The 27,008-nt window shown below is 41.3% G+C and overlaps 1 protein-coding gene across 2 annotated transcripts in view; it reads right to left on the bottom strand.

Annotated features, from left to right (window-relative positions):
• LOC131109310 (adenosine kinase-like) overlaps positions 1-26,985 on the bottom strand; it is a 115,240-nt gene extending 88,255 nt beyond the window's left edge. The window contains exons 1-4 of one of the 2 annotated variants that reach the window (XM_058061193.1): positions 26,710-26,985; positions 25,149-25,223; positions 25,014-25,067; positions 8,710-8,788 (exon numbers count right to left, since the gene is read on the bottom strand). In XM_058061193.1, coding sequence (XP_057917176.1) covers positions 8,710-8,788; positions 25,014-25,067; positions 25,149-25,223; positions 26,710-26,759 — 258 coding nt within the window. In that variant the 5' untranslated portion in view covers positions 26,760-26,985. Of the gene's footprint in view, positions 1-8,709; positions 8,789-25,013; positions 25,068-25,148; positions 25,224-25,692; positions 25,856-26,709 lie in introns of those variants that run through there. The other variant, XM_058061192.1, reaches the window with a different exon arrangement.
• Between the last annotated feature and the right edge of the window lie 23 nt (positions 26,986-27,008).

Raw genomic sequence — 27,008 nt, 5'->3', positions numbered from 1 at the left:
TTCCAAATGAATTACCGTGGGGCGCTGAAAGCTACCCGGCGTTTATTTGATAAACAAAACAGCTGTTGATAAGTCAGAGCGGTATTCCAGAGGCTGCGTTTTGTCAGTTTTTCCACGCGAACATAAACCCTCATTTTGGTTTCATTTATTGCTCGGCACACAAACCCGACGGGCTGCTTCAACTTTTGAACTCGGGAGGAGAAATGAACTGTAATTGCGGGTTGTACGTTATTTCCTCAAAAGAAAAAAAAAAACCCAAATATTAAAAAAGTGTTTTCCACCCCTCTCTCTCTGTTGCTATGCAACATTTCAGCCACAAAAAAAGGGAGGGCACGGAGAGAAATGTGCCAGTAAATGATACTGTTTGGAATTCTGCAAGGAAAATACAATATTAGAATATATAGAATAGAATAGTATAGAGTAATAGAATAATAGAGTAGAATATTTCAATGATTATCTATCGATTATGTTTCAATTATTAAAAGATAATCTATCGATTATCTATTAGCCAAATTCATTGATTGTGTCTTGAAGTAACTGAGAATTGGGTGCAGTACTTGGCCATAACCAGCAGAGGCGCTGTTACTTAAGTCCCAGCTAGTTTAAGTTAAATCAGCACATTTTTCCTTGTCAATTTTTTTCCCCCTGATTACGTATACTTTACATTCCAATACCGAGGGGAGATTCGAACCTGGGGCGTTTTGCTCCGAAGACCAGAACGCTAACCATGCTAACCACGCTAACACCATGGCAGCTCACATTTTTTCCTAGTCCAACATAAATAAAATTACAAATAATTGAAATAAGTGTCTTGTTATATGCGGTAACATTTCCAGATTGCCAATAGTACTGCTGGAGCCTATCCCAGCTGTCTTCGAGAGAAGCGGGGTACACCCTGGACTGGTGGTCAACCAATCACAGGGCACATATAGACAAACAACCATTCACACTCACATTCATACCTATGGACAATTTGGAGTCGCTAATTAAGCTAGCATGTTTTTGGAATGTGGGAGGAAACCGGAGTACCCGGAGAAAACCCACGCATGCACAGGGAGAACATGCAAACTCCACACAGAGGAATTGTGGAATTGAACTCGGGTCTCCTAGCTGTGAGACCTGCACGCTAACCACTTGTCCGCCGTGCAGCCCATTTTTAAACCATTTATTTTCTACTGCTTGTCCTCATGAGGGTCGCGGTGGTGCTGGAGCCTATCCCAGCTGTCTTCAGACAAGAGGCGGGGTACACCCTGGACTGGTGGCCAGCCAATCACAGGACACATATAGACAAACAACCATTCACACTCACATTCATACCTATGGACAATTTGGAGTCGCTAATTAACCTAGCATGTTTTTGGAATGTGGGAGGAAACCGGAGTACCCGGAGAAAACCCGCGCATGCACGGGGAAAACACACAGAGATGGCCGAGAGTGGAATTGAACTCGGGTCTCCTAGCTGTGAGACCTGCGTGCCAACCACTTGACTACCGTGCAGCCCCGTCTGATATTTTTCTTTATTTTTCTCAAGATGCTACTCTAGCCAATCAGTTCCTTGTGTCCTACTAGTTGTATTTTGTCATTAATTTGCCGTCATGGTCTTTTTTTCCCCACTCAGACAGCAACGCTTTTTTTGGTCTCCAGCCTGGAAAAATCTTGAATACTTTCCGTCTCGTATTCCGATCCACCTGTCTCCGTCACCTTTCTAACTCGGCGGGAACTCGGAGAAACTGCACGACTGAGCCATCAGCTCGTAGCAAATCTCTGTCGTGATAAAACCGCCAGATAATCGCCCTCTTCAACTTTTACTATTGTGATGGCGGTGATTTAATGCAGCGGCGGCGTTACGCTGCGGCACAACATTGGAGGTGGGAGGAAAAGCGTGCGTTAACGGTGCATGTAAAAAAAAAAGGTGCCTGATGGCGTGTGACACGGATGCCCCACATGAACACGTCGCTCGTCAAAGCGAATGAGGTGTGCGGATGAAAAAAAAAAAACGACTGAAATACACACCTGGAATGTCGGCGATGAAAACAGTCAGAAATCTTAAAAAGATCCCTAAACCGTAAAAACAGGGTGCTTAAACAGCGCTTGTGCAATTAACCTGCCTTAAAAACCGAACCAGAGGATTTGGCTTCTAGGGCGACCACATGCTTGAGAGGCTCCATTTCTGCTGCAGAAAATGAAGGGGGGGGGGGGAGAAAAAAAAAGCCAGCAGGGGCCTTAATCGCTCCTTAGCGGGTTTATTTCAAGCACAGCTGCACAGCAGCTACATTGGACATGATCAAAAACCTGAAAAGGAGCGAGGTCAGGGCTCTTAGGAAAAAAGACCTGAGACACTAATACCGAAGGTCTAGTCACAAAGAATGTCTGTCCCTAGCACAAGTCGTTAGGTTTGAGCAAAGAGTGTAAGTAACAGTAAAACAGCTAATGGCCTCTTTTAGCGGAAAAAAAAAAAAGAGCACATCCTACGCTCATGGCTGGAGCACAAAAGCTCCACTCTTTCGCCTTGCCTGCGCCTTCTTGGCTAAGTGGTACCAGGCGTAGGAATTTCTTCATTTAGCCCGTTCAAGAAAAAGAAAAAAACACCCCCCCCCCCCTTGATACTGGTCTTTATTTATTTAACAGAACGAGCTATAAAAGGCAAACATTAGGTCATGGCATATTTTCACCCGGAGAAATAAGTCAATGAGACGTCAAAGCTAGTATTTCCTGAAGAAATGGTGCAGTCCGATTTTTTTTTTTTTTTTATAAAACTTTCAACAGTGTGGTAGCACACATGCATTTCCAATAACATGCAAACCCGGGGCCCCCGCATTCACCCCTTCTGCAATTGACCATCTCTGAGGAAATGTTAAACAGGTTTCATAACCATAACATTGACAAACGTGCGTATTTTTCTAACAATAATTAAGTACAGTAAAATCGGATTCAATTGTTCCCACTGGTTTTGTCCGATATAAGCGAAATCCGTTATATGTGTATACCGGAAAATATCCATTTATATCCGATATATGCGTACTGCTACAAACAGGAAGTTTAACGACTATATAATACAGTAAACCTCGGATATATCGGATTCAATTGTTCCCACTGGTTTTGTCCGATATAAGCGAAATCCGTTATATGCGTATACCGGAAAATGTCCGTTTTACGCATATATCGGATTTATATCCGGTATATGCGTAAATCGGATTTTATCCGTTATAAAAAGGCACTTCCTTGACTATGTTTCCAATGTACCTGGACGCGCAGGCAACGCTGCAAACGCTGCAAATGACGTCGTATAGCGGCCTGTCATGATTCGGCGAATCGGAGCGCCACGATGCGGCCATCCGATATATGCGAGGGAAATTTCATGGAAATGCATTGGAACGCGACTGGAGATTTTGTCCGAAATAGGCGAAATCCGTTATAAAAAAAATCCGATATATGCAATGAATTTTTATTGGAAATGCATTACAGAAAAATCGGTTCTTTTTTATCTGTCCGTTGTGAGCAAATTTCCGATATATCCGAGTCCGATATATCCGAGGTTTACTGTAATAAGATGCTAAATTTTAATATGATCCGAACTTTGGTCGAAACTGCGTTAACTAACTACGTTAATATCATTAATCTGTTCCAGAAGGTCCGAAATGTATGCTAACCAATACATTTTTCATTCATCGATTCATTTTATATGGCGCTTAATCATCAATGAATTTTTATTGGAAATGCATTACAGAAAACTCGGTTCTTTTTTATCTGTCCGTTGTGAGCGAATTTCCGATATATCCGAGTCCGATATATCCGAGGTTTACTGTATTTGCAAAAAATTAACAACAAGATAATACAATAAAAATAAATCAAAAAATGTAGCTAACAGCAAACATAGCAAACTAGGCAACTAGACAACAAACGTATTTGTCATGCGTCTTAATAAAAACACTCAGCATGCAGTGGTCGGATGCACTTCCCCCCGGCAGAGGCAATAACTCCCAGGGTTCCAACCCTTGGGGGCTCTCCAGGGAGCTGTTGCGAGGCTTTGATGTTCTGGCTAAATGAATGGACTGTGCTTCTTGGTCCAGACACCCTCCCTGTGTCAACTGCCTCCTGTTACCTATACACACGATACTGCGAGTACACAATTCCCCACCGGTAACGAAGTAAAATAGGTCCCAGAAAGAAAAAAAAAAGTTGTTTCTGGCTTGGTTCCGTCCGTCTTTTTGATGTGCGATGCTGGGCTGGTTTTTGTTCATTTTACAACCAGTAGCGTTCATGTCGGATGTTGCTCCAGGGAAAGGTGTTTGGTAGATTCCAGAACTAAAGAAACAAGGTCCTGCCCACTTCTAGGATTTTTACAGAGAGAAGTTACAGGGATCTTGACAAGATCAAGTTCACCAAGATGGCCGCCATGGCCAAATAATAATAATAATAATAATGCTACATACAGTCAAAGACATCCATCCTTAGCTTGGTGGATTGACCCGAATATAAGACGACCTTATTGCATCAATCCAGGTATATCTGTTCAATCATACATCTCAGTCAATACAGTACATTAAACAATAAACAGGGTCAAATTGTACCCTTGGGGACTGTTCCCATTTTGGGCCCCCATTTTAGTGCCTGTTGGTCGCTCATTTCCATACCGGGAGCCCCCCCCATATTTTGGTATCTGTGGACTGTGACCGTTTTGATCCCTTGTATCATCGTCGCATTCCCAGTCCCTGGCTGTCACTCCCAAATCTGTCCGTGTTGGACTGCCCGGGTTTGGTTCCCCCCGTTGGTCACCCTCCATTTCTATGCCTGTAAGCCGCCCATTTTTTTGGTCTTTGGAGACTGCCACATTTTGATCCCTTTTGGTGACTCTTGGGGCAGCACGGCGGGTGAATGGTTAGCGCGCAGACCTCACAGCTAGGAGACCAGGGTTCAATTCCACCCGTGCATGCGTGGGTTTTCTTCAGGTACTCCGGTTTCCTCCCACATTCCAAAAACATGCTAGGTTAATTAGCGACTCCAAATTGTCCATAGGTATGAATGTGAGTGTGAATGGTTGTTTGTCTATATGTGTCCTGTGATTGGCTGGCCACCAGTCCAGGGTGTACCCCGCCTCTCGCCCCGAAGACAGCTGGGATAGGTTCCAGCACCCCCCCCGCGACCCTCGAGAGGATGGTACAATTTTCATGGTACAATATTGGTTTATTTGTATCTGTATCTGTACTTGGCGGCACGGTGGTCGAGTGGTTAGCGCGCAGACCTCACAGCTAGGGTTCAATTCCACCCTCGGCCATCTCTGTGTGGAGTTTGCATGTTCTCCCCGTGCATGCGTGGGTTTCCTCCCACATTCCAAAAACATGCTAGGTTAATTAGCGACTCCAAATTGTCCATAGGTATGAATGTGAGTGTGAATGGTTGTTTGTCTATATGTGCCCTGTGATTGGCTGGCCACCAGTCCAGGGTGTACCCCGCCTCTCGCCCGAAGCCAGCTGGGATAGGCTCCAGCACCCCCGCGACCCTTGTGAGGAAAAGCGGTAGAAAATGAATGAATGAATGGTCACTCTTGTTTCTTTTGCAGGAAGTGCCCTCCATTAAGGTCCCACAGTACCCAAAGTCCAACTGTCAACAAACGGTATGTTTTCTTTGGAACAAATACCAAATATCCAAATATCAAATATCTCTCTGCAACTCTCCATTACCAGCTGGTACCAAAAAAAAAAAAAAAAAAAAAATTGAAAGTGTCCAGTGGATGCTTTCAAAGAAAGAACCGTAAGTTCAAGCACAACCATACTTATCCATATAAGCTTCCGTTTGGTCAATTCTCATTTAACTAAATCCAATTACCATCGATTGGGGCGCCTTCGTAAAGCCGAGGTTTAGGGTTTTCCTTGATAGTACGGAAATCCCAACTCGGATGGAGAAGAACTATTTAACCTACTACAGCCTCTGATGAAGCGTTCGGGAGGAAAATTCAGATCATTGATTTACCCATACTCGGGTTTTCTTGCAAACGCCTTCATCCTCTCTCTCTCACTCTCTCTCTCTCTCCTTGGAGTGGCGATGGAGCTCCTGGATGGATTCGGAAGGCGAGCGCTTTGATGTGGATGCGGTGCATATCGTTTCTGTTTGAAGGCCGAGCTCCTACAATGCAGTGCGGTTTTGAAGCCGCTCGTACTTTGCAGGTGCTACATTGTGATAATCCGGCAGCCGGTTATGCATTATGTATTTTCCATAAAGGAGCACCGTCACCTGAAGGTATATATTGACAGAGACTCTGAAGCTCGGTGGGTGTGGGAGGAAAACACTCGTAGTGTATTATCTTGGATTTTTTTTTTTTTTTTTTTTTCTTAGAATCGGCGCTACATCTTTCCTCTGGAGGGGGCAAATAGATAAATAAACAGAGTAGAATAACATTTGACTGGGCTCTGCCATGCCTTTAGAAGACCAATTTAGCTGACTGAAGGCTTCTTCACAGAGGTACAGGGGGAGCATGTCGGCTTGCCGTGGAAAATTTCCACCTGATTTCACAGGGGAGTTTTTTTTTTTTTTTTAAGCATACCTTAAGGCGGCTCTTTTAGAGTTCTTTCAAGTGCAAGATCATTTTATACTCCACAAGTACAAATTTCATACATTTCATTGATTTTCTAAAGAAATTTCTCCTACTGCCTGCTAACATTTTTGGCTCGCGGTTTGGTCCTTCTTGGTGGCCACACCCATTTTGGTCCACCGTTTACATTTTCGCCAACACATTTTTTTTTTGGTCACCGGGGCCACTCTTGTTTCTATCCTTAGGGATAGCATCCAATTTTGTCGTTCCCGTTTTGGTGCTTGGGGACTGCCGCCCATTGTGATGCTTCAAGACCACCGGTGGGCAAACTACGGCCCGGGGGCCACATCCGGCCCGCCGAGTGTTTGAATACAGCCCGTCTGTTCTTTCCAAAGTATTTCATTTAAACTCAACATCCAACCTAGCATCATGGCTTGAGCCAACCTGACGGTTTAAGTGGCTGTTTTATCAATTTCGTTATTTGATGTGGTCTGTTAGGGTTAGGGAGGTACATTATTTTAAAAAAAAAAAAAAACAAAACCTTCAACTGTATTATAGAAAGCAGGAAGTGAACAAATGTAACAGTTACTGATTGTAAAAGTACCAGATGGAGGGGTAGGATTTAATAAGCTTTGCTTCTTCCTACTCCTTTTGGACATGTGGAACTGTGAACTGATTATGGGATGCACTCAATTGTAATCTGATGCATGTTCAAATGAAATAAAACCATTACCATTACCATTACCATTACCATTACCATTTAATTTAATTTAATTTAATTTAATTTAATTTAATTTAATTTAATTTAATTTAATTTAATTTAATTTAATTTAATTTAATTTAAAACGCACTTTACATCAAATAAATGATCTCAATGCGCACATATAGCAGATTGCATGACACTTTTACAGATACAATACTTCCAGGTGGACTGTTACGTGTAAAAAAAAATTTTTTTTTTCACATAAACAATGCGGCCCACAAGTCAAAAAGTTTGCCCACCCCTGTTCAAGACCGTCCCCGGTACCCAATGTCATTTCAGTACCTGGGACTGCTCCCATTTTGGTCCCTAAGGAGAACCGCTACGTCTTTCCGATGGTGCTCAGATTTCTAATCCTTTGTGGTCTTGTTCCTTGGGTGTGATACCTATTGGTGCTTGTTGGCCTCCCAAGTGGCTAAACCCTGAACGCACCCAAACTTTGCTCCGATGGGAACTAATTTACTGCTAAAAACAGGAAGTTTAACGACTATATAATACAGTAAACCTCGGCTATATCGGAATCAATTGTTCCCACTGGTTTTGTCCGATATAAGCGAAATCCGTTATATGCGTATACCGGAAAATGTCCGTTTTACGCATATATCGGATTTATATCTGGTATATGCGTAAATCGGATTTTATGCGTTATAAAAAGGCACTTCCTTGACTATGTTTCCAATGTACCTGGACGCGCAGGCAACGCTGCAAATGACGTCGTATAGCGGCCTGTCACGATTCGGCGAATCGGAGCGCCACGATGCGGCCATCCGATATATGCGAGGGAAATTTCATGGAAATGCATTGGAACGGGACTGGAGATTTTGTCCGAAATAGGCGAAATCCGTTATAAAAAATCCGATATATGCAATGAATTTTTATTGGAAATGCATTACAGAAAAATCGGTTCTTTTTTATCTGTCCGTTGTGAGCGAATTTCCGATATATCCGAGTCCAATATATCCGAGGTTTACTGTAACACAAATAAAGGCGTCACTAAGACTTATTTTTCAACCGGTCGCCATCGTTTTGTTTCAGTACATAATCCCTGCATGCCAAATTGACGTTCTTAGCGCTGTCAGTTTAAAGAAAGGGGGGCGGGGGTGGATGGTTGCATTCGTTGGAATATCATCTGGAAACACAGATTGCTGTTTAAGATTTGGACAAGCACCAATTTCTTCGACATACTGAGAACGCCTTGGAGAATGTCAACATTTGTTTGATGGAATTTATTGTGACACATTAATTGCGTCGACTTGTTTTTTTACACTCTAATTGATGCTTGATGTGTCCCCGGAAAAAAAAAAAAAAAATCAGGCCAGATAAATATTACACAAATATTATGAAAGCCTGCCTGCGTGTGTCTTTGTGCATGGCATAAAAAAAGCGAAAATAAAAGAGAAGTCGCAACAACAAGACTAACCTGGGCAATTTTCACCGAGTTCTGCGTGGAACCGCCAGCATGATATTCAACTTCTTTTCTCTTGACGATTTCTTCGAACCTTGAAAGCAAGCACACACACCGTACACACAAACAAACGTTACTTTTTGTTCAAGGTAAATCATAGAAAAACATTTTTTTTCTATTGATAAATGAAGACAGAGAACATTTCTCAACTTTTTTGCACTCAATGCAAGAAGAAAATGAAAAATAATCTTGTAATAACATATAAAAAATGTCAATGGTTCACCGGAACATTTTATTAAAAAAGACACTATTGGTCAAAAATGTTAGCAAAATATGCTTGCACTGATATTAACATCAAATCCTATTATTAAAATGAAAAAAAATGCATTACCTACGTTTACAACATTTCGTATTATGATGTTTCATAGTTATGAACACATTCCTATAATGAAAAATGTACTTTATTTATATTGATTTACAAACCTCAACCTCATTATAACGCATTGTTATGTCGCGTTAGTAACATAAGTAACATTAGTAACCGAAAGCCACGCCCTCTTCATTTCACGCTCTGCTTTTGGTCGTAAGAAGTTATGAATAGTAAACTTTGATACAAAGGTAAAATGTATGCATGTTCAAAAAAAATTCAAGCGTTAATACTGCAATATTTCACTGCGTCTCACAAGGGGCAGTGCCCCAAGGAAAAAAATAAACCGTCAAAATGGAGGTAAAAATGAACGCCGACCAAATATATCTGTAAACATATTAAAAAGTATGTTACAATGACCTCAATCATCACAACTAGCTTGCCGACTACAGTCACAAATCATCATTAAGCTTAACAATACAGGTATTTACCTCTTTTTGGTCAGAATTTTTCTTTTTTTAATTAGGTTTAAGTGTCGACCAATAATGAAAAATTGTGGTTTGTCCGCCTTTTAGTGTTTTTTTTTTTTTCATGTTTCCGCATTTCTGTTCGGATCTGTTGTCCATACCAAACATACAATTTTCAAAATGACAATTTCCGTGAGGGAATTCCAAAGGGATTAATAAAGTCATGATGTGCTATATATATATCACTATATTGACATATTGACACAATAAAATAAAATAAAATAAAATAAAATAAAATAAAATAAAATAAAATAAAATAAAATAAAATAAAATAAAATAAAATAAAATAAAATAAAATAAAATAAAATAAAATAAAATAAAATAAAATAAAATAAAATAAAATAAAATAAAATAAAATAAAATAAAATAAAATAAAATAAAATAAAATAAAATAAAATAAAATAAAATAAAATAAAATAAAATAAAATAAAATAAAATAAAATAAAATAAAATAAAATAAAATAAAATAAAATTTAATTTAATTTAATTTAATTTAATTTAATTTAATTTAATTTAATTTAATTTAATTTAATTTAAAAACCTTAAACAATATTTGGAAAGCAGGAAGTGAACAAATATAACAATTACTGATTGTAAAAGTACCAGATGGAGGGGTAGGATTTAATAAGCTTTGCTTCTTCCTACTCCTTTTGGACATGTGGAATTGTGAACTGATTATGGGATGCATTCAATTGTAATCTGATGCATGTTCAAATGAAATTAAACCATTACCATAAGAAAATTAACAAGACATTAACGCAAGATAATGCCTATTTTTATGATGTGATTATATTTGTGGTGTTACATTGGCTGGGTGTGGTTTTTGCGGGGGGGTCATGACCCCCTTATCCCGTTTATGGGGTGATGTCTGAACACTGCAAAAGTTCTAACTAAACACAAAAGCGAGGCAACATTAGGGAGTAAACAAACGCATGAGTTTTTCCCCTAACCCAAAACCGCAGGGACATGCTAACAGCTCTATCATTTATGTCGTTTCTAAAGCTGCCGTTTCAAATACAAATAGCTCAGATACTCGGGTGATGCAAAAAAAAAAAAAATAAATAAAAAAATCACATAAATAATATGCATTCTCCCCGTCTACAAGATGATACGCTACGTTCTCTCCAGCTGCAAATTGAATTCTGGCCATTTTGTGGCCGACATGGTGAACAGTTCAAGGTGCCGATGCTGTGTAATTCCACCTTAAATTAATCACAAGCATGGCCGCCTGTATAAACAAACTATTACACGCTGTCAAGGCATTCCCCTTTAGTTGCCACTCCTTCCTGGAGAAATAAACATGTCTGTTTTAAGCGCCAGACACATGCTATGCACACGTTTCATCCTTTCCGTGTCGGAGCTGTATGAATGAAGCATGGACAGATTGGGAGCGGGTGTGAAAGTAACATTTACGGCAGGGGTCTCAAACAGGCGGCCCCCGCCTTGATATGAAAGTTTAAGGTTAGTGCGGCCCGCGCAAGTTTGATATGGATGCTGTATGGTATCATGTACCCAGAAAAAATTATTACGCTTGATTCATGTTCATGTTAAAGGTTAAATAACTGTTCATAGTTATCCTCCCTATCCGTGTGGAAGTGGTAAGTTTTTGGCTATTTAAGTTGAAAGGAAATAACTTCAAGGCTACCGTTTTTAGGTCGCTAGCGCTCTAGTTTGCGAGTTAGCATGTGTCTCAAGACCCTGCAGTTGCGCAATATGTTGTAAATAAAAAGAGTATAAATGTGACTATAGTCGTGTTTTGTCATGTCTACAGGGCTCTAATAATGCTTTGTTCATTTTAATGTGAAAAAAATAATTTGTCTACCCACCAACTATATGTGGTTTATTAAGTTTTTATTATTTGCCGTTTTATTATTATTATTATTATTATATTTATTTAATACTGATTGATTGATTTTCTTTCTTTTTGATTTGTTTATTTATTTTTCATCTTATTTTGTGTAGAAAAATAAAAATTAAGATATTTGAGAACAGTGGAATGTTTTATCAGAGCTTTTATTGTAGAAAATTGGAACCAAAGCGAAGTTTTTTTAATTTTTTTGTTTTTAATAAATGTGTTTTTTGTTTTTTTTGAAAACCTGATGCGGCCCACTCTCACCCAGACCCGAGCTCCAGTGGCCCCCCAAGTAAACTGAGTTTAAGACCCCTGCTTTACGGCTTCAAAAAGAGTCCTCATATCGGGTCTCCAGGCAGGGCCGAGCCGGTTATGTTCCTAAAACTTTCCATACAAGTGGAAAATAAGCTAACCAGGAGGAAGGAAGGAGGAGCAGGGCAAGGAGAGTAAAATCCACCCTGAGACACCTGTTATGACTCCTGGACAAAAGAGGAATTAAAGCTCTGTGGGTGTTTTCTAACATGGAGGCTGCCCAGGGACTCCATTTCAAATAGACAGACAGCTTCTGAGGATTTTTTTCATCTTTGCTACGACTTTCAGTGCAGAGGGGGGGTCGGGGTGGGGGGGGGGGGGGGGGGGTTCCTTCCTATTGGACACCAGCTGCCTCGAGACCTTTTACACCCGCAAACATGTGATCCCGTAGTAGCGACACGGTAAACCAAAAATCCACTGCAGCCGGAGCTGAGCCAGTGACAGGAAAGGAAGGGGGGGGGCGAGTTTAGGAGGGTAGGATTAAAAAATATATATAAATAAATAAAAGCGATCCTTTTGAACAAAATGTCCTCAGCCGCTAAACTTGGCTAAGCTTCCGCAACCATGACGGTTCTGTTCACTCGCATTTCAGCTATGCCATGCATTCCGATAACATAGCTGTTATATAATGTCAGTTGGACACAACACTTGCAGGGATAGCGCTTCTATGCTTTCCTGAAGGGGCACAATATGTGCTGCCCCGAATTCTATCCAATACCACAAATAAAATTGTACTATTCTTATCAATCTTTACCATAATATTTTTCAAATTTATGTAAAATATTCCCACACTTCAACCACAATGCCTTACTGTAGGTGCAAAAATGTTACATATGTTGCCAGATTGTTGCATTGTCTGGTGTTAGCGTGGTTAGCGTGGTTAGCGTGGTTAGCATGGTTAGCGTTCTGGACTTCATAAGAAAAAAATGTGAGCTGCCGTGGTGTTAGCGTAGTTAGCATGGTTAGCATTCTGGACTTCATAAGAAAAATGTGAGCTGCTATGGTGTTAGCGTGGTTAGCATTCTGGACTTCATAAGAAAAAGGTGAGCTGCCGTGGTGTTAGCGTGGTTAGCATGGTTAGCGTTCTGGACTTCATAAGAAAAAAATGTGAGCTTCCATGGTGTTAGCGTGGTTAGCATGGTTAGCGTTCTGGACTTCATAAGAAAAAATGTGAGCTGCCGTGGTGTTAGCGTGGTTAGCATGGTTAGCGTTCTGGACTTCATAAGAAAAAAAATGTGAGCTGCCGTGGTGTTAGCGTGGTTAGCATGGTTAGCGTTCTGGACTTCATAAGAAAAAAAATGTGAGCTGCCGTGGTGTTAGCGTGGTTAGCATGGTTAGCGTTCTGGACTTCATAAGAAAAATGTGAGCTGCTATGGTGTTAGCGTGGTTAGCGTGGTTAGCATGGTTAGCGTTCTGGACTTCATAAGAAAAAATGCGAGCTGCCATGGTGTTAGCGTGGTTAGCATTCTGGACTTCATAAGAAAAAGGTGAGCTGCCGTGGTGTTAGCGTGGTTAGCATGGTTAGCGTTCTGGACATCATAAGAAAAATGTGAGCTGCCGTGGTGTTAGCGTGGTTAGCATGGTTAGCGTTCTGGACTTCATAAGAAAAAAAATGTGAGCTGCCATGGTGTTAGCGTGGTTAGCATGGTTAGCGTTCTGGACTTCATAAGAAAAAAAATGTGAGCTGCCGTGGTGTTAGCGTGGTTAGCATGGTTAGCGTTCTGGACTTCATAAGAAAAAAAATGTGAGCTGCCATGGTGTTAGCGTGGTTAGCATGGTTAGCGTTCTGGACTTCATAAGAAAAAAAATGTGACCTGCCGTGGTGTTAGCGTGGTTAGCATGGTTAGCGTTCTGGACTTCATAAGAAAAAAAATGTGAGCTGCCATGGTGTTAGCGTGGTTAGCATGGTTAGCGTTCTGGACTTCATAAGAAAAAAAATGTGAGCTGCCATGGTGTTAGCGTGGTTAGCATGGTTAGCGTTCTGGACTTCAAAAGAAAAAAAATGTGAGCTGCCGTGGTGTTAGCGTGGTTAGCATGGTTAGCGTTCTGGACTTCATAAGAAAAAAAATGTGAGCTGCCGTGGTGTTAGCGTGGTTAGCATGGTTAGCGTTCTGGACTTCATAAGAAAAATGTGAGCTGCCGTGGTGTTAGCGTGGTTAGCATGGTTAGCGTTCTGGACTTCATAAGAAAAAGGTGAGCTGCCATGGTGTTAGCATGGTTAGCATGGTTAGCGTTCTGGACTTCATAAGAAAAATGTGAGCTGCCGTGGTGTTAGCGTGGTTAGCATGGTTAGCGTTCTGGACTTCAAAAGAAAAAAAAATGTGAGCTGCCGTGGTGTTAGCGTGGTTAGCATGGTTAGCGTTCTGGACTTCATAAGAAAAATGTGAGCTGCCGTGGTGTTAGCGTGGTTAGCATGGTTAGCGTTCTGGACATCATAAGAAAAAATGTGAGCTGCCATGGTGTTAGCATGGTTAGCATGGTTAGCGTTCTGGACTTCATAAGAAAAAAAATGTGAGCTGCCGTGGTGTTAGCGTGGTTAGCATGGTTAGCGTTCTGGACTTCATAAGAAAAATGTGAGCTGCCATGGTGTTAGCGTGGTTAGCATTCTGGACTTCATAAGAAAAAGGTGAGCTGCCGTGGTGTTAGCGTGGTTAGCATGGTTAGCGTTCTGGACTTCATAAGAAAAAAAATGTGAGCTGCCGTGGTGTTAGCGTGGTTAGCATGGCTAGCGTGCTATGCAACGTTTAATCTTGCAAACATTTCCAAAATATTGGATAATGAGCTACTATTCCAACCAATATCATTCCCTCCTTGCCTGGAACAATATCTGTGTGTAAGTAAATCTTAAGGGAGGTCCAAGATCACACAAGTCGGGACCCCTTGGTTTGTTTACATTCCTGCCATCAAGGGAAATATGAGCACTTCCAAAAGTACTCGGAGCGTTCCCAAAGTGACTCATGACTTCCTTTTTAGAAGCAGATTATTTACACAATAAGACAATAAGTCAAGACTCGCTCCTCTTGAGTGTCTTTAGCCCGTTTCTCTTCATTCGCCTTTTCGTGTGTTTTGCCTATCCCAATAAGACCGCACGAGTTCTCCGAAAATCCCCATTGAGTGATTCCGCGGGAAGTACAAGACTCCGTTAATCATTGGCTCGACTGGATGTGGATACTCCTTCCTGGAAGACGTCTCGCCGAGTGTTTGAGCGCACCGGGGGTAATTAATCTCTAATGATCACTGCGGCACCCACTGCCCGTCCTTATTTAATTGCCTCATTCATGTTTAAACAGCTAACAAATCACCAGGACGCCATCAAACAGCCCGCCCTCCGAAAGCACCTCCTCAATCACGGCTCAAGAGAGGGCTCAAGGGAAGACGGAGAGTACTTCTTTGCTTGTCCTCCGTGGAGGTTTAAGAAGAAGGATGGCTGTGTGAAAGGAGTTGCCGGCATTATTCAACCTTCGGCGAAATAACATTTTTACAGATTTTGGAACTTGATTGTAAGGCGCATTGGTCGATTTTTTATTAAATTAAAAAGCTTTCACAATGCTAAAATTTCTCTATTTTCTCAAACACACTGAGATCTGTGTGAAAGGCAACTGAGGATAAATGCCAGACCTGCATAAAAGCTAGTAAAAAAAAATGCTAAAATGCTAGTAAAGTATCTGCTTCCACCGTAAAATCAGGTCAACTTAAGTCCCTTTTACATTGCTGGTTAAAGCCGGGAATGTTCCACCTTTTTCCCTGCGCTGTTCTGTGTGAAAGCTGACCCAGCAATTATCCACCTTCCGAGATAGTATCCAAACCATAATCAGGACAAGTGTGGATAAATGCCGGACAGTTCCGATACTGCAAGAGCCTAGTCAAGTATCTGCTCCAACAGCGGAAGGCAAGTATGCTTAAGCCCCTTTCACACAACTAAAAATTTTAAAATTTTAAAAATTTTTAAATTTTTAAATTTTTAAATTTTTAAATTTTTAAATTTTTAAATTTTTAATTTTTTTAATTTTTTAATTTTTTAATTTTTTAATTTTTTAATTTAAAAAATAAAATAAAAAAATTAAAAAAATTAAAAAATATATTCGGAAAGCAGGAAGTGAACAAATGTAACAGTTACTGATTATAAAAGTACCAGATGGAGGGGTAGGATTTAATAAGCTTTGCTTCTTCCTACTTTTTACACTCCCTCCTACACCCGGGACTGGTGGCCAGCCAATCACAGGGCACATATAGACAAACAACCATTCACACTCACATTCATACCTATGGACAATTTGGAATCGCTAATTAACCTAGCATGTTTTTGGAATGTGGGAGGAAACCGGAGTACCCAGAGAAAACCCACACATGCACGGGGAGAACATGCTCCGGGGTGGAATTGAACCCGGGTCTCCCACTTGTCCACCATGCAGCCGTGGTAAAATTGATCCAGCAATTTTCTACAAACCTCCTACCTTTGCTTGGTTCTGTGTAAAAGGCACCTGCAGATGAATGCTAAAACTGTTATAGCTGTGATGCTGATATTTTTGGCACAAGCTGAGACTTCCTGGAACGGAAGCAGGTCCATTCGATGATTAGAATCCCCAATCAGGACGCGTGGATCCCATTCCTAGCTGATGTTCCTTAGTAGTCTGGAAGGCATGCGTACGCCTGATGCCTGATGCACAGTAATCGTTTCGTAGGTCGGCTTGGAGAAAACAACTCGGGGACACGATGAAAGGGAGATGGACGAGGCCAAGGTGTGTTTGTTTGTTTTTCTGCCCAATTAAATTGTTTGTCAAAGCCTCGGCGGAGGGGTTGGGCAGTTTATCCTTTTAAAAATCGATACGCCTCGTGTCTTGGCGCGGGACAAGACAGGCCCATTAATTATTCCCCCTCAAGGTTGAGCCTTATCTTTTTCTTATTTCAAATCAATAATTATCTTGCCTGCGTAGTCTGGTCCCCCCCCCCCCCCCTTCACATCAGTCTTGTGGAAATTCTTATTCAAAAGGAGTATCTCCCGCAGAACGAATAGGACATTCTCATCACATTAGATCAGTGGTCTCAAACACGCGGCCCGCGGGCCAAATATGGCGCGCAGGACACTAGTTTGAAGCCCCCGCCTTGATATGAAAGTTTAATATTAGTGCGGCCCGCGCAAGTTTGATATGGATGCTGTATGGTATCATGTACCCAGAAAAAATTATTACGTTTGATTCATGTTCATGTTAAAGGTTAAATAACTGTTAATAGTTATCCTCCCTATCCGTGTGGAAGTGGTAAGTTTTTGGCTATTTAAGTTGAAAGGAAACAACTTGAAGGCTACCGTTTAGGTCGCTAGATCTCTAGTTAGCGAGTTAGCATGTGTCTCAAGACGCTGCAGTTGCGCAATATGTTGTAAATAAAAACTGTTCATAGTTATCCTCCCTATCCATGTGGAAGTGGTAAGTTTTTGGCTATTTAAGTTGAAAGGAAATAACTTGAAGGCTACCGTTTAGGTCGCTAGATCTCTAGTTAGCGAGTTAGCATGTGTCACAAGACCCTGCAGTTGTGCAATATGTTGTAAATAAAAACTGTTCATAGTTATCCTCCCTATCCGTGTGGAAGTGGTACGTTTTTGGCTTTTTAAGTTGAAAGGAAATAACTTGAAGGCTACCGTTTAGGTCGCTAGCGCTCTAGTTTGCGAGTTAGCATGTGTCTCAAGACGCTGCAGTTGCGCAATATGTTGTAAATAAAAACTGTTCATAGTTATCCTCCCTATCCGTGTGGAAGTGGTAAGTTTTTGGCTATTTAAGTTGAAAGGAAATAACTTGGAGGCTACCGTTTAGGTCGCTAGATCTCTAGTTAGCGAGTTAGCATGTGTCTCAAGACCCTGCAGTTGCGCAATATGTTGTAAATAAAAACTGTTCATAGTTATCCTCCCTATCCGTGTGGAAGTGGTAAGTTTTTGGCTATTTAAGTTGAAAGGAAATAACTTGGAGGCTACCGTTTAGGTCGCTAGCGCTCTAGTTTGTGAGTTAGCATGTGTCTCAAGACCCTGCAGTTGCGCAATATGTTGTAAATAAAAACTGTTCATAGTTATCCTCCCTATCCGTGTGGAAGTGGTAAGTTTTTGGCTATTTAAGTTGAAAGGAAATAGCTTGAAGGCTACCGTTTAGGTCGCTAGCGCTGTAGTTTGCGAGTTAGCATGTGTCTCAAGACGCTGCAGTTGCGCAATATGTTGTAAATAAAAACTGTTCATAGTTATCCTCCCTATCCGTGTGGAAGTGGTAAGTTTTTGGCTATTTAAGTTGAAAGGAAATAACTTGAAGGCTACCGTTTAGGTCGCTAGCTCTCTAGTTTGCGAGTTAGCATGTGTCACAAGACCCTGCAGTTGCGCAATATGTTGTAAATAAAAACTGTTCATAGTTATCCTCCCTATCCGTGTGGAAGTGGTAAGTTTTTGGCTATTTAAGTTGAAAGGAAATAACTTGAAGGCTACCGTTTAGGTCGCTAGCGCTCTAGTTTGCGAGTTAGCATGTGTCTCAAGACGCTGCAGTTGCGCAATATGTTGTAAATAAAAACTGTTCATAGTTATCCTCCCTATCCGTGTGGAAGTGGTAAGTTTTTGGCTATTTAAGTTGAAAGGAAATAACTTGAAGGCTACCGTTTAGGTCGCTAGCGCTCTAGTTTGCGAGTTAGCATGTGTCTCAAGACGCTGCAGTTGCGCAATATGTTGTAAATAAAAACTGTTCATAGTTATCCTCCCTATCCGTGTGGAAGTGGTAAGTTTTTGGCTATTTAAGTTGAAAGGAAATAACTTGAAGGCTACCGTTTAGGTCGCTAGCGCTCTAGTTTGCGAGTTAGCATGTGTCTCAAGACGCTGCAGTTGCGCAATATGTTGTAAATAAAAACTGTTCATAGTTATCCTCCCTATCCGTGTGGAAGTGGTAAGTTTTTGGCTATTTAAGTTGAAAGGAAATAACTTGAAGGCTACCGTTTAGGTCGCTAGCGCTCTAGTTTGCGAGTTAGCATGTGTCTCAAGACGCTGCAGTTGCGCAATATGTTGTAAATAAAAACTGTTCATAGTTATCCTCCCTATCCGTGTGGAAGTGGTAAGTTTTTGGCTATTTAAGTTGAAAGGAAATAACTTGAAGGCTACCGTTTAGGTCGCTAGCGCTCTAGTTTGCGAGTTAGCATGTGTCTCAAGACGCTGCAGTTGCGCAATATGTTGTAAATAAAAACTGTTCATAGTTATCCTCCCTATCCGTGTGGAAGTGGTAAGTTTTTGGCTATTTAAGTTGAAAGGAAATAACTTGAAGGCTACCGTTTAGGTCGCTAGATCTCTAGTTAGCGAGTTAGCATGTGTCTCAAGACCCTGCAGTTGCGCAATATGTTGTAAATAAAAAGTATAAATGTGACTATAGTTGTGTTTTGGGCTCTAATAATGCTTTGTTAATTTTAATCTGAAAAAAATAATTTGTCTACCCACCAACTATATGTGGTTTATTAAGTTTTTATTATTTGCTGTTTTATTATTATTATTATATTTGTTTATTACTGATTGATTGATTTTCTTTATTATTGATTTGTTTATTTATTTTTCATCTTTTTTGTGCAGAAAAATTAAGATATTTGAGAACAGTGGAATGTTTTAATAAATGCGTTTTTTTGGTTTTTTTTTTTTTTAAACCTGATGCGGCCCCCAGCCTTGCCCAGACCCTAGCTCCAGTGGCCCCCAGGTAAATTGAGTTTGAGACCCCTGCATTAGATGGAAAGAGTGCAAATGAGTCATGATTCAAACAGTTGAGTCGAAGCCTTGCGTTAATCCACTACGGGAGAAATGCCCATTTGCCGAAAGCGGAATAATAATAATAATAATAATAATAATAACGTTCAGGTATCTCATGGCCCATTTTGGTAAATCCCTATTCAGGGGAGAAAACAAGCACCTATTACCTCGTAACAGCTTTTCGCAGCCTGGGTACACAATTAATGACTGTGCAATTACACGGCTGTAATGTGGGAGTAATTGCATTAGAACGCCTGGGAAAAAAAAAAATGTGTTAAAAAAAAAAAAAAAAAACAAGACGCAAGACAATCCAGCAGCAGCACATTTGTTGGCATTAGCGAGAGGACAGTTTGTACTCAATTAGGCCACACTGGTGTTCATATCAGCAGTTTTTTTTTCCCTGTCTTCTTTGCACTGCAGAGGCTTGTTTGTCACAGTGCGGTGCAGGGAAAAAAAAAAAAAAAAAAAAAGGGAGGGTGAGAGCGGCGACGGTGGCACAAAAGGATGGAAGGCTTCTGTCGCTCTCTTGAGGATCCAGATCCGAAGACCCCCGAAACTACAAAGCCCGAGCCCATCCGTGCGAATTATTCCACCCTACTGCGGGGACCATATGGCCCGCTGTGAACTTTAAAGAATGTGCCATGCGTGCGCGCTTAAGGTGCGGTGGAACCATCCAGCCCATATAGCACAATTGGGGTGGGGGGGGAATCAAAGTGGACTAAAAATAGTCCGGAACACACTGTCATGAAGTGTCTGAGACACCCACGTATTAATTATAAAATGCTCATAAAAGGAAGTGGAAGAGGACTGGGGGGGCGAGGAGGGGAGTCGTGTTATAAATAATGTGGTTCATGTTTGTTGTTGCACCACCTGCTGGGACCCGGGACCCAGGACCCCCCCAATGACAATTGCATCAGCCTCCCCCCACCCATTATAGTGGTTAAGTGATGAGCCACGGAAGGAAGAGCCTATCCCAGCTGTCTTCGGGGGAGAGGCGGGGTACGCCCCGGACGGGTGGCCAGCCAATCACAGGGCACATATAGACAAACAACCATTCACACTCACATTCAATTTATAAATAAAGCACGATTAGACACTAAAAACGCCGCAGGAGACACGGAGCTGTCGTAGCTAGCTTGCACTCGGACGGCGCCATCTTGAAACATGAGACCCCCCCCCCCCCCCCACATAAAATCGATATGAACGATATACATGTCTTTGATATTGTGCTTAAGATATATTGATATTTTAAAAAAAATATCGATATATCACCCGGCTGCACGGTGACCAAGTGGTTAGGCCTCACAGCTAGGAAACCCGAGTTCGATTCCACATTCGGCCATCTCTGTATGGAGTTTGCATGTTCACCCTGTGCATGCGTGGGTTTTCTCAGAGTATTCCGGTTTCCTCCCACATTCCAAAAACATGCTAGGTTAATTAGCGACTCCAAATTGTCCATAGGTATGAATGTGAGTGTGAATGGTTGTTTGTCTAAATGTGCCCTGTGATTGGCTGGCCACCAGTCCGGGGTGTAGGAAGGAGTGTAAAGAGTAGGAAGAAGCAAAGCTTATTCAATCCTACCCCATCCATCTGGTACTTTTATAATCAGTAACTGTTACATTTGTTCACTTCCTGCTTTCCATAATACAGTTTAAGTTTTGGTTTTTTTCCCAATTGTATTCATGCTAGCTGAGCAGTTCACTCCACAGTTACAACATTGGTTCTGTTGCAATATATTTGTGATTAAATGACTATGTGGTCAATGAGAGGTTAGGTTTCCGTTTCCGCTTTCCCATGCACTCCGAATCATTATTCATTCATTCATTCATTTTCTACCGCTTATCCTCACGAGGGTCGCAGGGGTGCTGGAGCCTATCCCAGCTGTCTTCGGGCGAGAGGCGGGGTACACCCTGGACTGGTGGCCAGCCAATCACAGGGCACATATAGACAAACAACCATTCACACTCACATTCATACCTATGGACAATTTGGAGTCGCTAATTAACCTAGCATGTTTTTGGAATGTGGGAGGAAACCGGAGTACCCGGAGAAAACCCACGCATGCACGGGGAGAACATGAAAACTCCACACAGAGATGACCGAGGGTGGAATTGAACCCTGGTCTCCTAGCTGTGAGGTCTGTGCGCTAACCACTCGACCGCCGTGCCGCCCTCCGAATCATTATAAAAGTCTAAAATTCAGGTTCTATATAACGTCTTTCAAGAGGCTTTTCGCTACACTTCTTGCAGCAGCTGAGCAGGGCCGTGAGAAGGAGACCGGGTGGGGGGTGTGGGGGGTGAGGGGGGGGTGTGCATGTCAGTGATGTCACATTCATGCAAAATCCCCATTTCATCACGTTCATGCATATCAATAAAACATCACCGGCGGGCGCGTCGCTGAGGTCTCAATTACCACTCCGCCGCCATTTATCTCTTGATGGACGCAGGCTTGCAAACCTCCGACGTGAGCAGAGGACGGAAGGGGGAACGTTGTTACCGCCGCTGCCCCCCCCACATACACACACATACCACCCCTGGGGGGTCCGAACGGAGGTCACTTTAAAGTAGTGTAGTACCGGCGCCAGCACGGGGGAAGGAGAAACGTGTCTACACGCTCAGTCAAGCGTGCTGTGAAGTGGAACCATGGCGGGCGCCCACTCAGCCGTTCCCTTCGCTCCAAAACAATACCAGTCTAGCGTGTTTACAGAGATGAATGCATCGCACGCTGGTGTTTGAGTACGAGGTAGGTATCTAGGTAAGATGGGGAGTGTGGGGGGGGGTTGCCTTGTTGTACTTCCTGTAAGTAGATTGAGCGACGTACAAACACACACACATGCACACACAGCAGGGCATGTGTGATGTGATGATGATGATGTACGTCTCAATCCTCCACCGCCATCCCGCATGCTAATAGCAGCCAGCTTGCTAATGCTGCGGCTTGAATTATTCATGCGGCAAAAAGAGAAAGGTTCTCACACACACACACACACACATGATATAATGAGGAGTTTACTCGCATTCTGCATTGTGACGCTGCTAATCTGCATTTAGCACAGAAAGGGATGAGGAGGAGGACGATGAGGAGGAGGAGGAGGAGGAGGGTGAACTTAATTGCAATGTGAGCAAACAACCTCTGCAAAAGAACAATTCATTATCATTGGATGGAGTGCAAAGACAACACGATTAAAAGCGACGTCCTATTGGTGCATGGTGATGATGATGATGGTGATGATGTGTCTACTGTGTGCACACATCATCATCATCATCATCCCCCTGCAGGATGGGGAGGGGGCGGGGCATTCTTTGTGGTGACACGTTACTTCCTGCTCCATACAGAGGAGAGGATAAGGAGGGCGAATCAGTGAGACATTAATGCCACCTAGTGGACAGCGGCAGAAGTGAATAAAAAGGGGGAGAGGGAGCTTGGAGACACTTATTGACAAGTACGTTCCACTTTCAGCCACACGATGGCAGCAGATTGCCTGTAAAGATGCTGTCATGGAGGTGGACAATAAAATATTATTATAATATTGTAGGGAGTAGAAGGCGTTTGTATACACACACACACACACAGAGTACTGTGAAAAATGTTTTTTTAAAGAGTTTTTTTCAATTAAACTTTTTTTTATTTATTCAAGAAACAATACAAGCAGTTGATGTTTGCTAAATACAACCAGTCATGATGTGCTATATATATCACTATATTGACACTTACTATGGTACCCATTATGGCATTGGATGGTCATATCACCTCATACTTCGGTACATAACAAAAAATTAAAAAATTAAAAAATTAAAAAATTAAAAAATTAAAAAATTAAAAAATTAAAAAATTAAAAAATTAAAAAATTAAAAAATTAAAAAATTAAAACATTAAAACATTAAAACATTAAAAAATTAAAAAATATATCCGGAAAGCAGGAAGTGAACAAATGTAACAGTTACTGATTGTAAAAGTACCAGATGGATGGGTAGATTTTAATAAGTTTTGCTTCTTCCTACTCTTTACACTCCTTCCTACACCCTGGACTAGTGGCCAGCCAATCACAGGGCACATATAGACAAACAACCATTCACACTCACATTCATACCTATGGACAATTTGGAGTCGCCGATTAACCTAGCATGTTTTTTGGAATGTGGCAGGAAACCGGAGTACATGCAAACTCCACACAGAGATAGCCGAGAGTGGAATTGAACTCGGGTCTCCAAGCTGTGACGCCCACGCGCTAACCACTCGTCCACCGTGCAGCCCGAGGTACTATGTATTATGCAGAAATAGTCACATATTATCACTTTTATGTAATCTTACCGTCAGTACTGCAGTAATATATTATTGTACGTCTACTTCCTGTCATCCTGTTACTTCCTGTGTACGGCATGTTGTGCAATCAAAGAAGCCTACGCTCATATTGATTACGTAACTGACTCATGTTGCACGGTTCCACTGAACCCTAATAAAAGTGCAAGATTGACTTATACACGTCCAAATATGGAGTTTACGACCCCTTATCTTGAGGCTCTGCCCTTGAGCAACTCCAAAGTGCTTCTGTGGAGGCCGACAGGTCGCAGGTCGGTTATCTTGCTAATAGCGGATAAGACTGCGGTCAGCCCTAGCAGCTCGGAGGTGTCAATTGTTGAGCAATTTTAGACTCAGGAATGACAACAAGAGCTGATCTGGACATATTGGAAGGCATATTCATATTGTCGTCCACACAGATGGTATGGTTGTTATCGTTTTTTTGTTTTTTTTTGGTCACAGTGGACGTTAACCCAGACAGATTCCCTGACGCGGTACAATCTGTACTCTACCCGAGGACAGACGCTCGAGCAGCTATTGATTAAAAGTAATCTCTGCTTTCAAAACGCTTGTTTGGCGGACATGTTTACCTCCAGGCAGTATGGATCCTGTTGATTTCCAAGCACTGGCCTGCGATGCGTTCAGGAAAAATAATATTGGGATAACTTACTACTGTACATCGTGGGGCAAAATTCGGAATCAGGAATGACAGTTCAAAACATTCACATCAGTTCCTAAAAACATTAGCGCACTGTCGAATAGAGGATCTTTGACTAGCATTTTTTGCAGTTGCTACCTAAAAAAAAAACAGCAGAATACTCTGTCACATAGAAGATCTTTGACAAGCATTTTCTGTAGTAGTTGCTTAGAAACAGTGCTCTGCTCTCCATGTGGTCAAAAAGAGCAATATTCTTTCTTGTAGCTTTCTCATGTACTCCATTTCATTATTTTATATAATGAGTTTTAAAAAATCCTTCAATTAACGCCAAATATTTGATATTAAAAATATGGAAGATTGTATTTTTCTAAGTATATTTCATAGACATAACATAAAATAGGCGTGATATGTTCAGGGACTCCCTCTTACGCAGGGGAAATGTGAAAGGTTGCTATTTTAAGCTTTGGGACAACCCTTATTTGGTTCCACTGCATATTAACGTTACACCAGTGGAGCATGTGTGTGTGTACGAGCATTGAGTTAGTTTTACTCACAAGGCCTTGTGTTTGTCCTCGGCGAGGATCTGGTCATTGGGCTTCAATCCGTACCTTTTTAGGATAGATTCGACTCCCGTTAAAAAACATATTTAATTGATGACATAACAGAAAATAGATGAGAGTCACACTCACTTATCAAGAAAGTCCTTGTCCACCACAGCAGAAATGTCCAGAAGGGGGTTGCCCATCCCGAAAAGTGTGTTTTCACTAAGTGGAAGCAGAAATAATAAATATTGTTGTACAAACTCAGCAGGCAGAGGCTCCAAATCTGCTGGGATGTGGCGAGTCATGCTTTGGAGATTCGCTGAATTTGGGTTTTTTTGTTTTTACAGATGGCACCTGTTTTTTTTTCGGAGGTCATCACATGCTCAACACAGGATATTTCAAACATATATGTATACTTACATAAAAACACTTTAAAAAAATATATATATACAGTATATGTTTAAAACATCATGGCACGTTTGCCATTTTGTCTGATATCTTAGTGGTATTTTCCATTGCATGACTGTTTATAACAGCTTACACAACTTGAATGCATCAAAAATGCTCTCAGAGTGCAACATTTGGAGAAGAAATTACACAGGAAGTAAGAGTAAATTTTTAAGCGTCAAATATAAAATGTCTCTCACAAATAAACTACGTCAAGTTAACTTCTAAATCGGACAAGTCTTACCTTGGAGTTGGCATGTTGTGACAAAACGGTGCAGTTTTGTTATTATTGCTATTTAATGTTCCAACAGGCGTTTTCAGCCCTGCCAAAGAAACGTGCTTTTGGAATACAGGAAGTGTTAGCAGCAATGAAACCGCCCATTGGCTGGCAGTGCGAAAAAGGGTGGGTCTTATGCATATTTCTAGTAAATGATTGGCTACAAATCCATGTGGTTTGTGGAGAAAATTTGGGACAGGCAAGATTTTGGGCATCTAAGTGTCAACTAAGCAACGCAAATGGTGACTATTCGTTGACAACATAACAACACAGAACAGCAACAAAAACTCTAAACTTGAGTCATTTTTGAACCTCCGTCAGTAAATGTGATATATTTGGTTTAGACGGCTGCCACGTCTCTTCGCTGCGTGACGTGAACGTCGCATTTTCCCGTAACTTTCACCATATTTTCTTATCGGAAAGTAAAAACTGGCTAAATTGATTTGTAGGCTTTAGTGAGTTTTAGCGCAAAAAGCAGTGTTGTTAAATGTTTGTGTCAATAAAGTTTTAAAGTTTGATGAAAGTGCTGATTGTGCCTCATTCTAAATAAGCATGCCGGGTGGTGACGAAAGTGTTGATTGCGAGCATTTTCAAACCACACATTTAACTTCGATAAAGTTTGCTTAACGTTCAACCACTCAGATTTGGAAATACATATACGGTTAGAAAAAAAATACATACATTTAAATCATTATTGTTACTCTGTAAATATGTTTATATAAACATTATTTACATTGTTGTGTTACGGTCACATGACCACCCTCCACCCTTTCGACAAGCTAGCGGTGATTTAGCCTGCTGCTATCAATGGATGCTAACAGCGGTGTTTAATGTGTCATAAAAAAGGTTCCCAAGTCCAAACTGCACAGAATCTTAACGTTTCTTAAACAGCAACAACACATACTTGTTATATCGGATAGCTCCGTTGACTTACAGCACCACAATAATCAATACAATACACCCAGCAATAAATACAGTGCTTACCTTAACGCTATTTTCCTCCATTTTGGCACATTAGGCTCTTCGTAAGACATGTTCTTTGTATGAGAGATTTTTTTTATGGTGCTTTGAAGGCGAACATCCAAGGAGTGAAGGCACCAACGGCAGCTTCCTCTTCTCTTCTCTTCTGAAGATGATGATGGAGCAACAGCATGCAGTCCACATAAAGGGAAGGGCTATTTGACACAATTGCTAGCCTTCACTAGCATTCTTATTTTATATATCATGTCTATTATATCTTTTTTTTACATCACTAATATAGATAAAGTTGCACATCAGTACAT

Source organism: Doryrhamphus excisus, chromosome 22 (assembly GCF_030265055.1).
Source record: "Doryrhamphus excisus isolate RoL2022-K1 chromosome 22, RoL_Dexc_1.0, whole genome shotgun sequence".
Taxonomy (NCBI): Eukaryota; Metazoa; Chordata; class Actinopteri; order Syngnathiformes; family Syngnathidae; genus Doryrhamphus; species Doryrhamphus excisus.
Note: the sequence above shows the minus strand (reverse complement) of the source record. Positions and strands in the feature narration are given on the sequence as shown.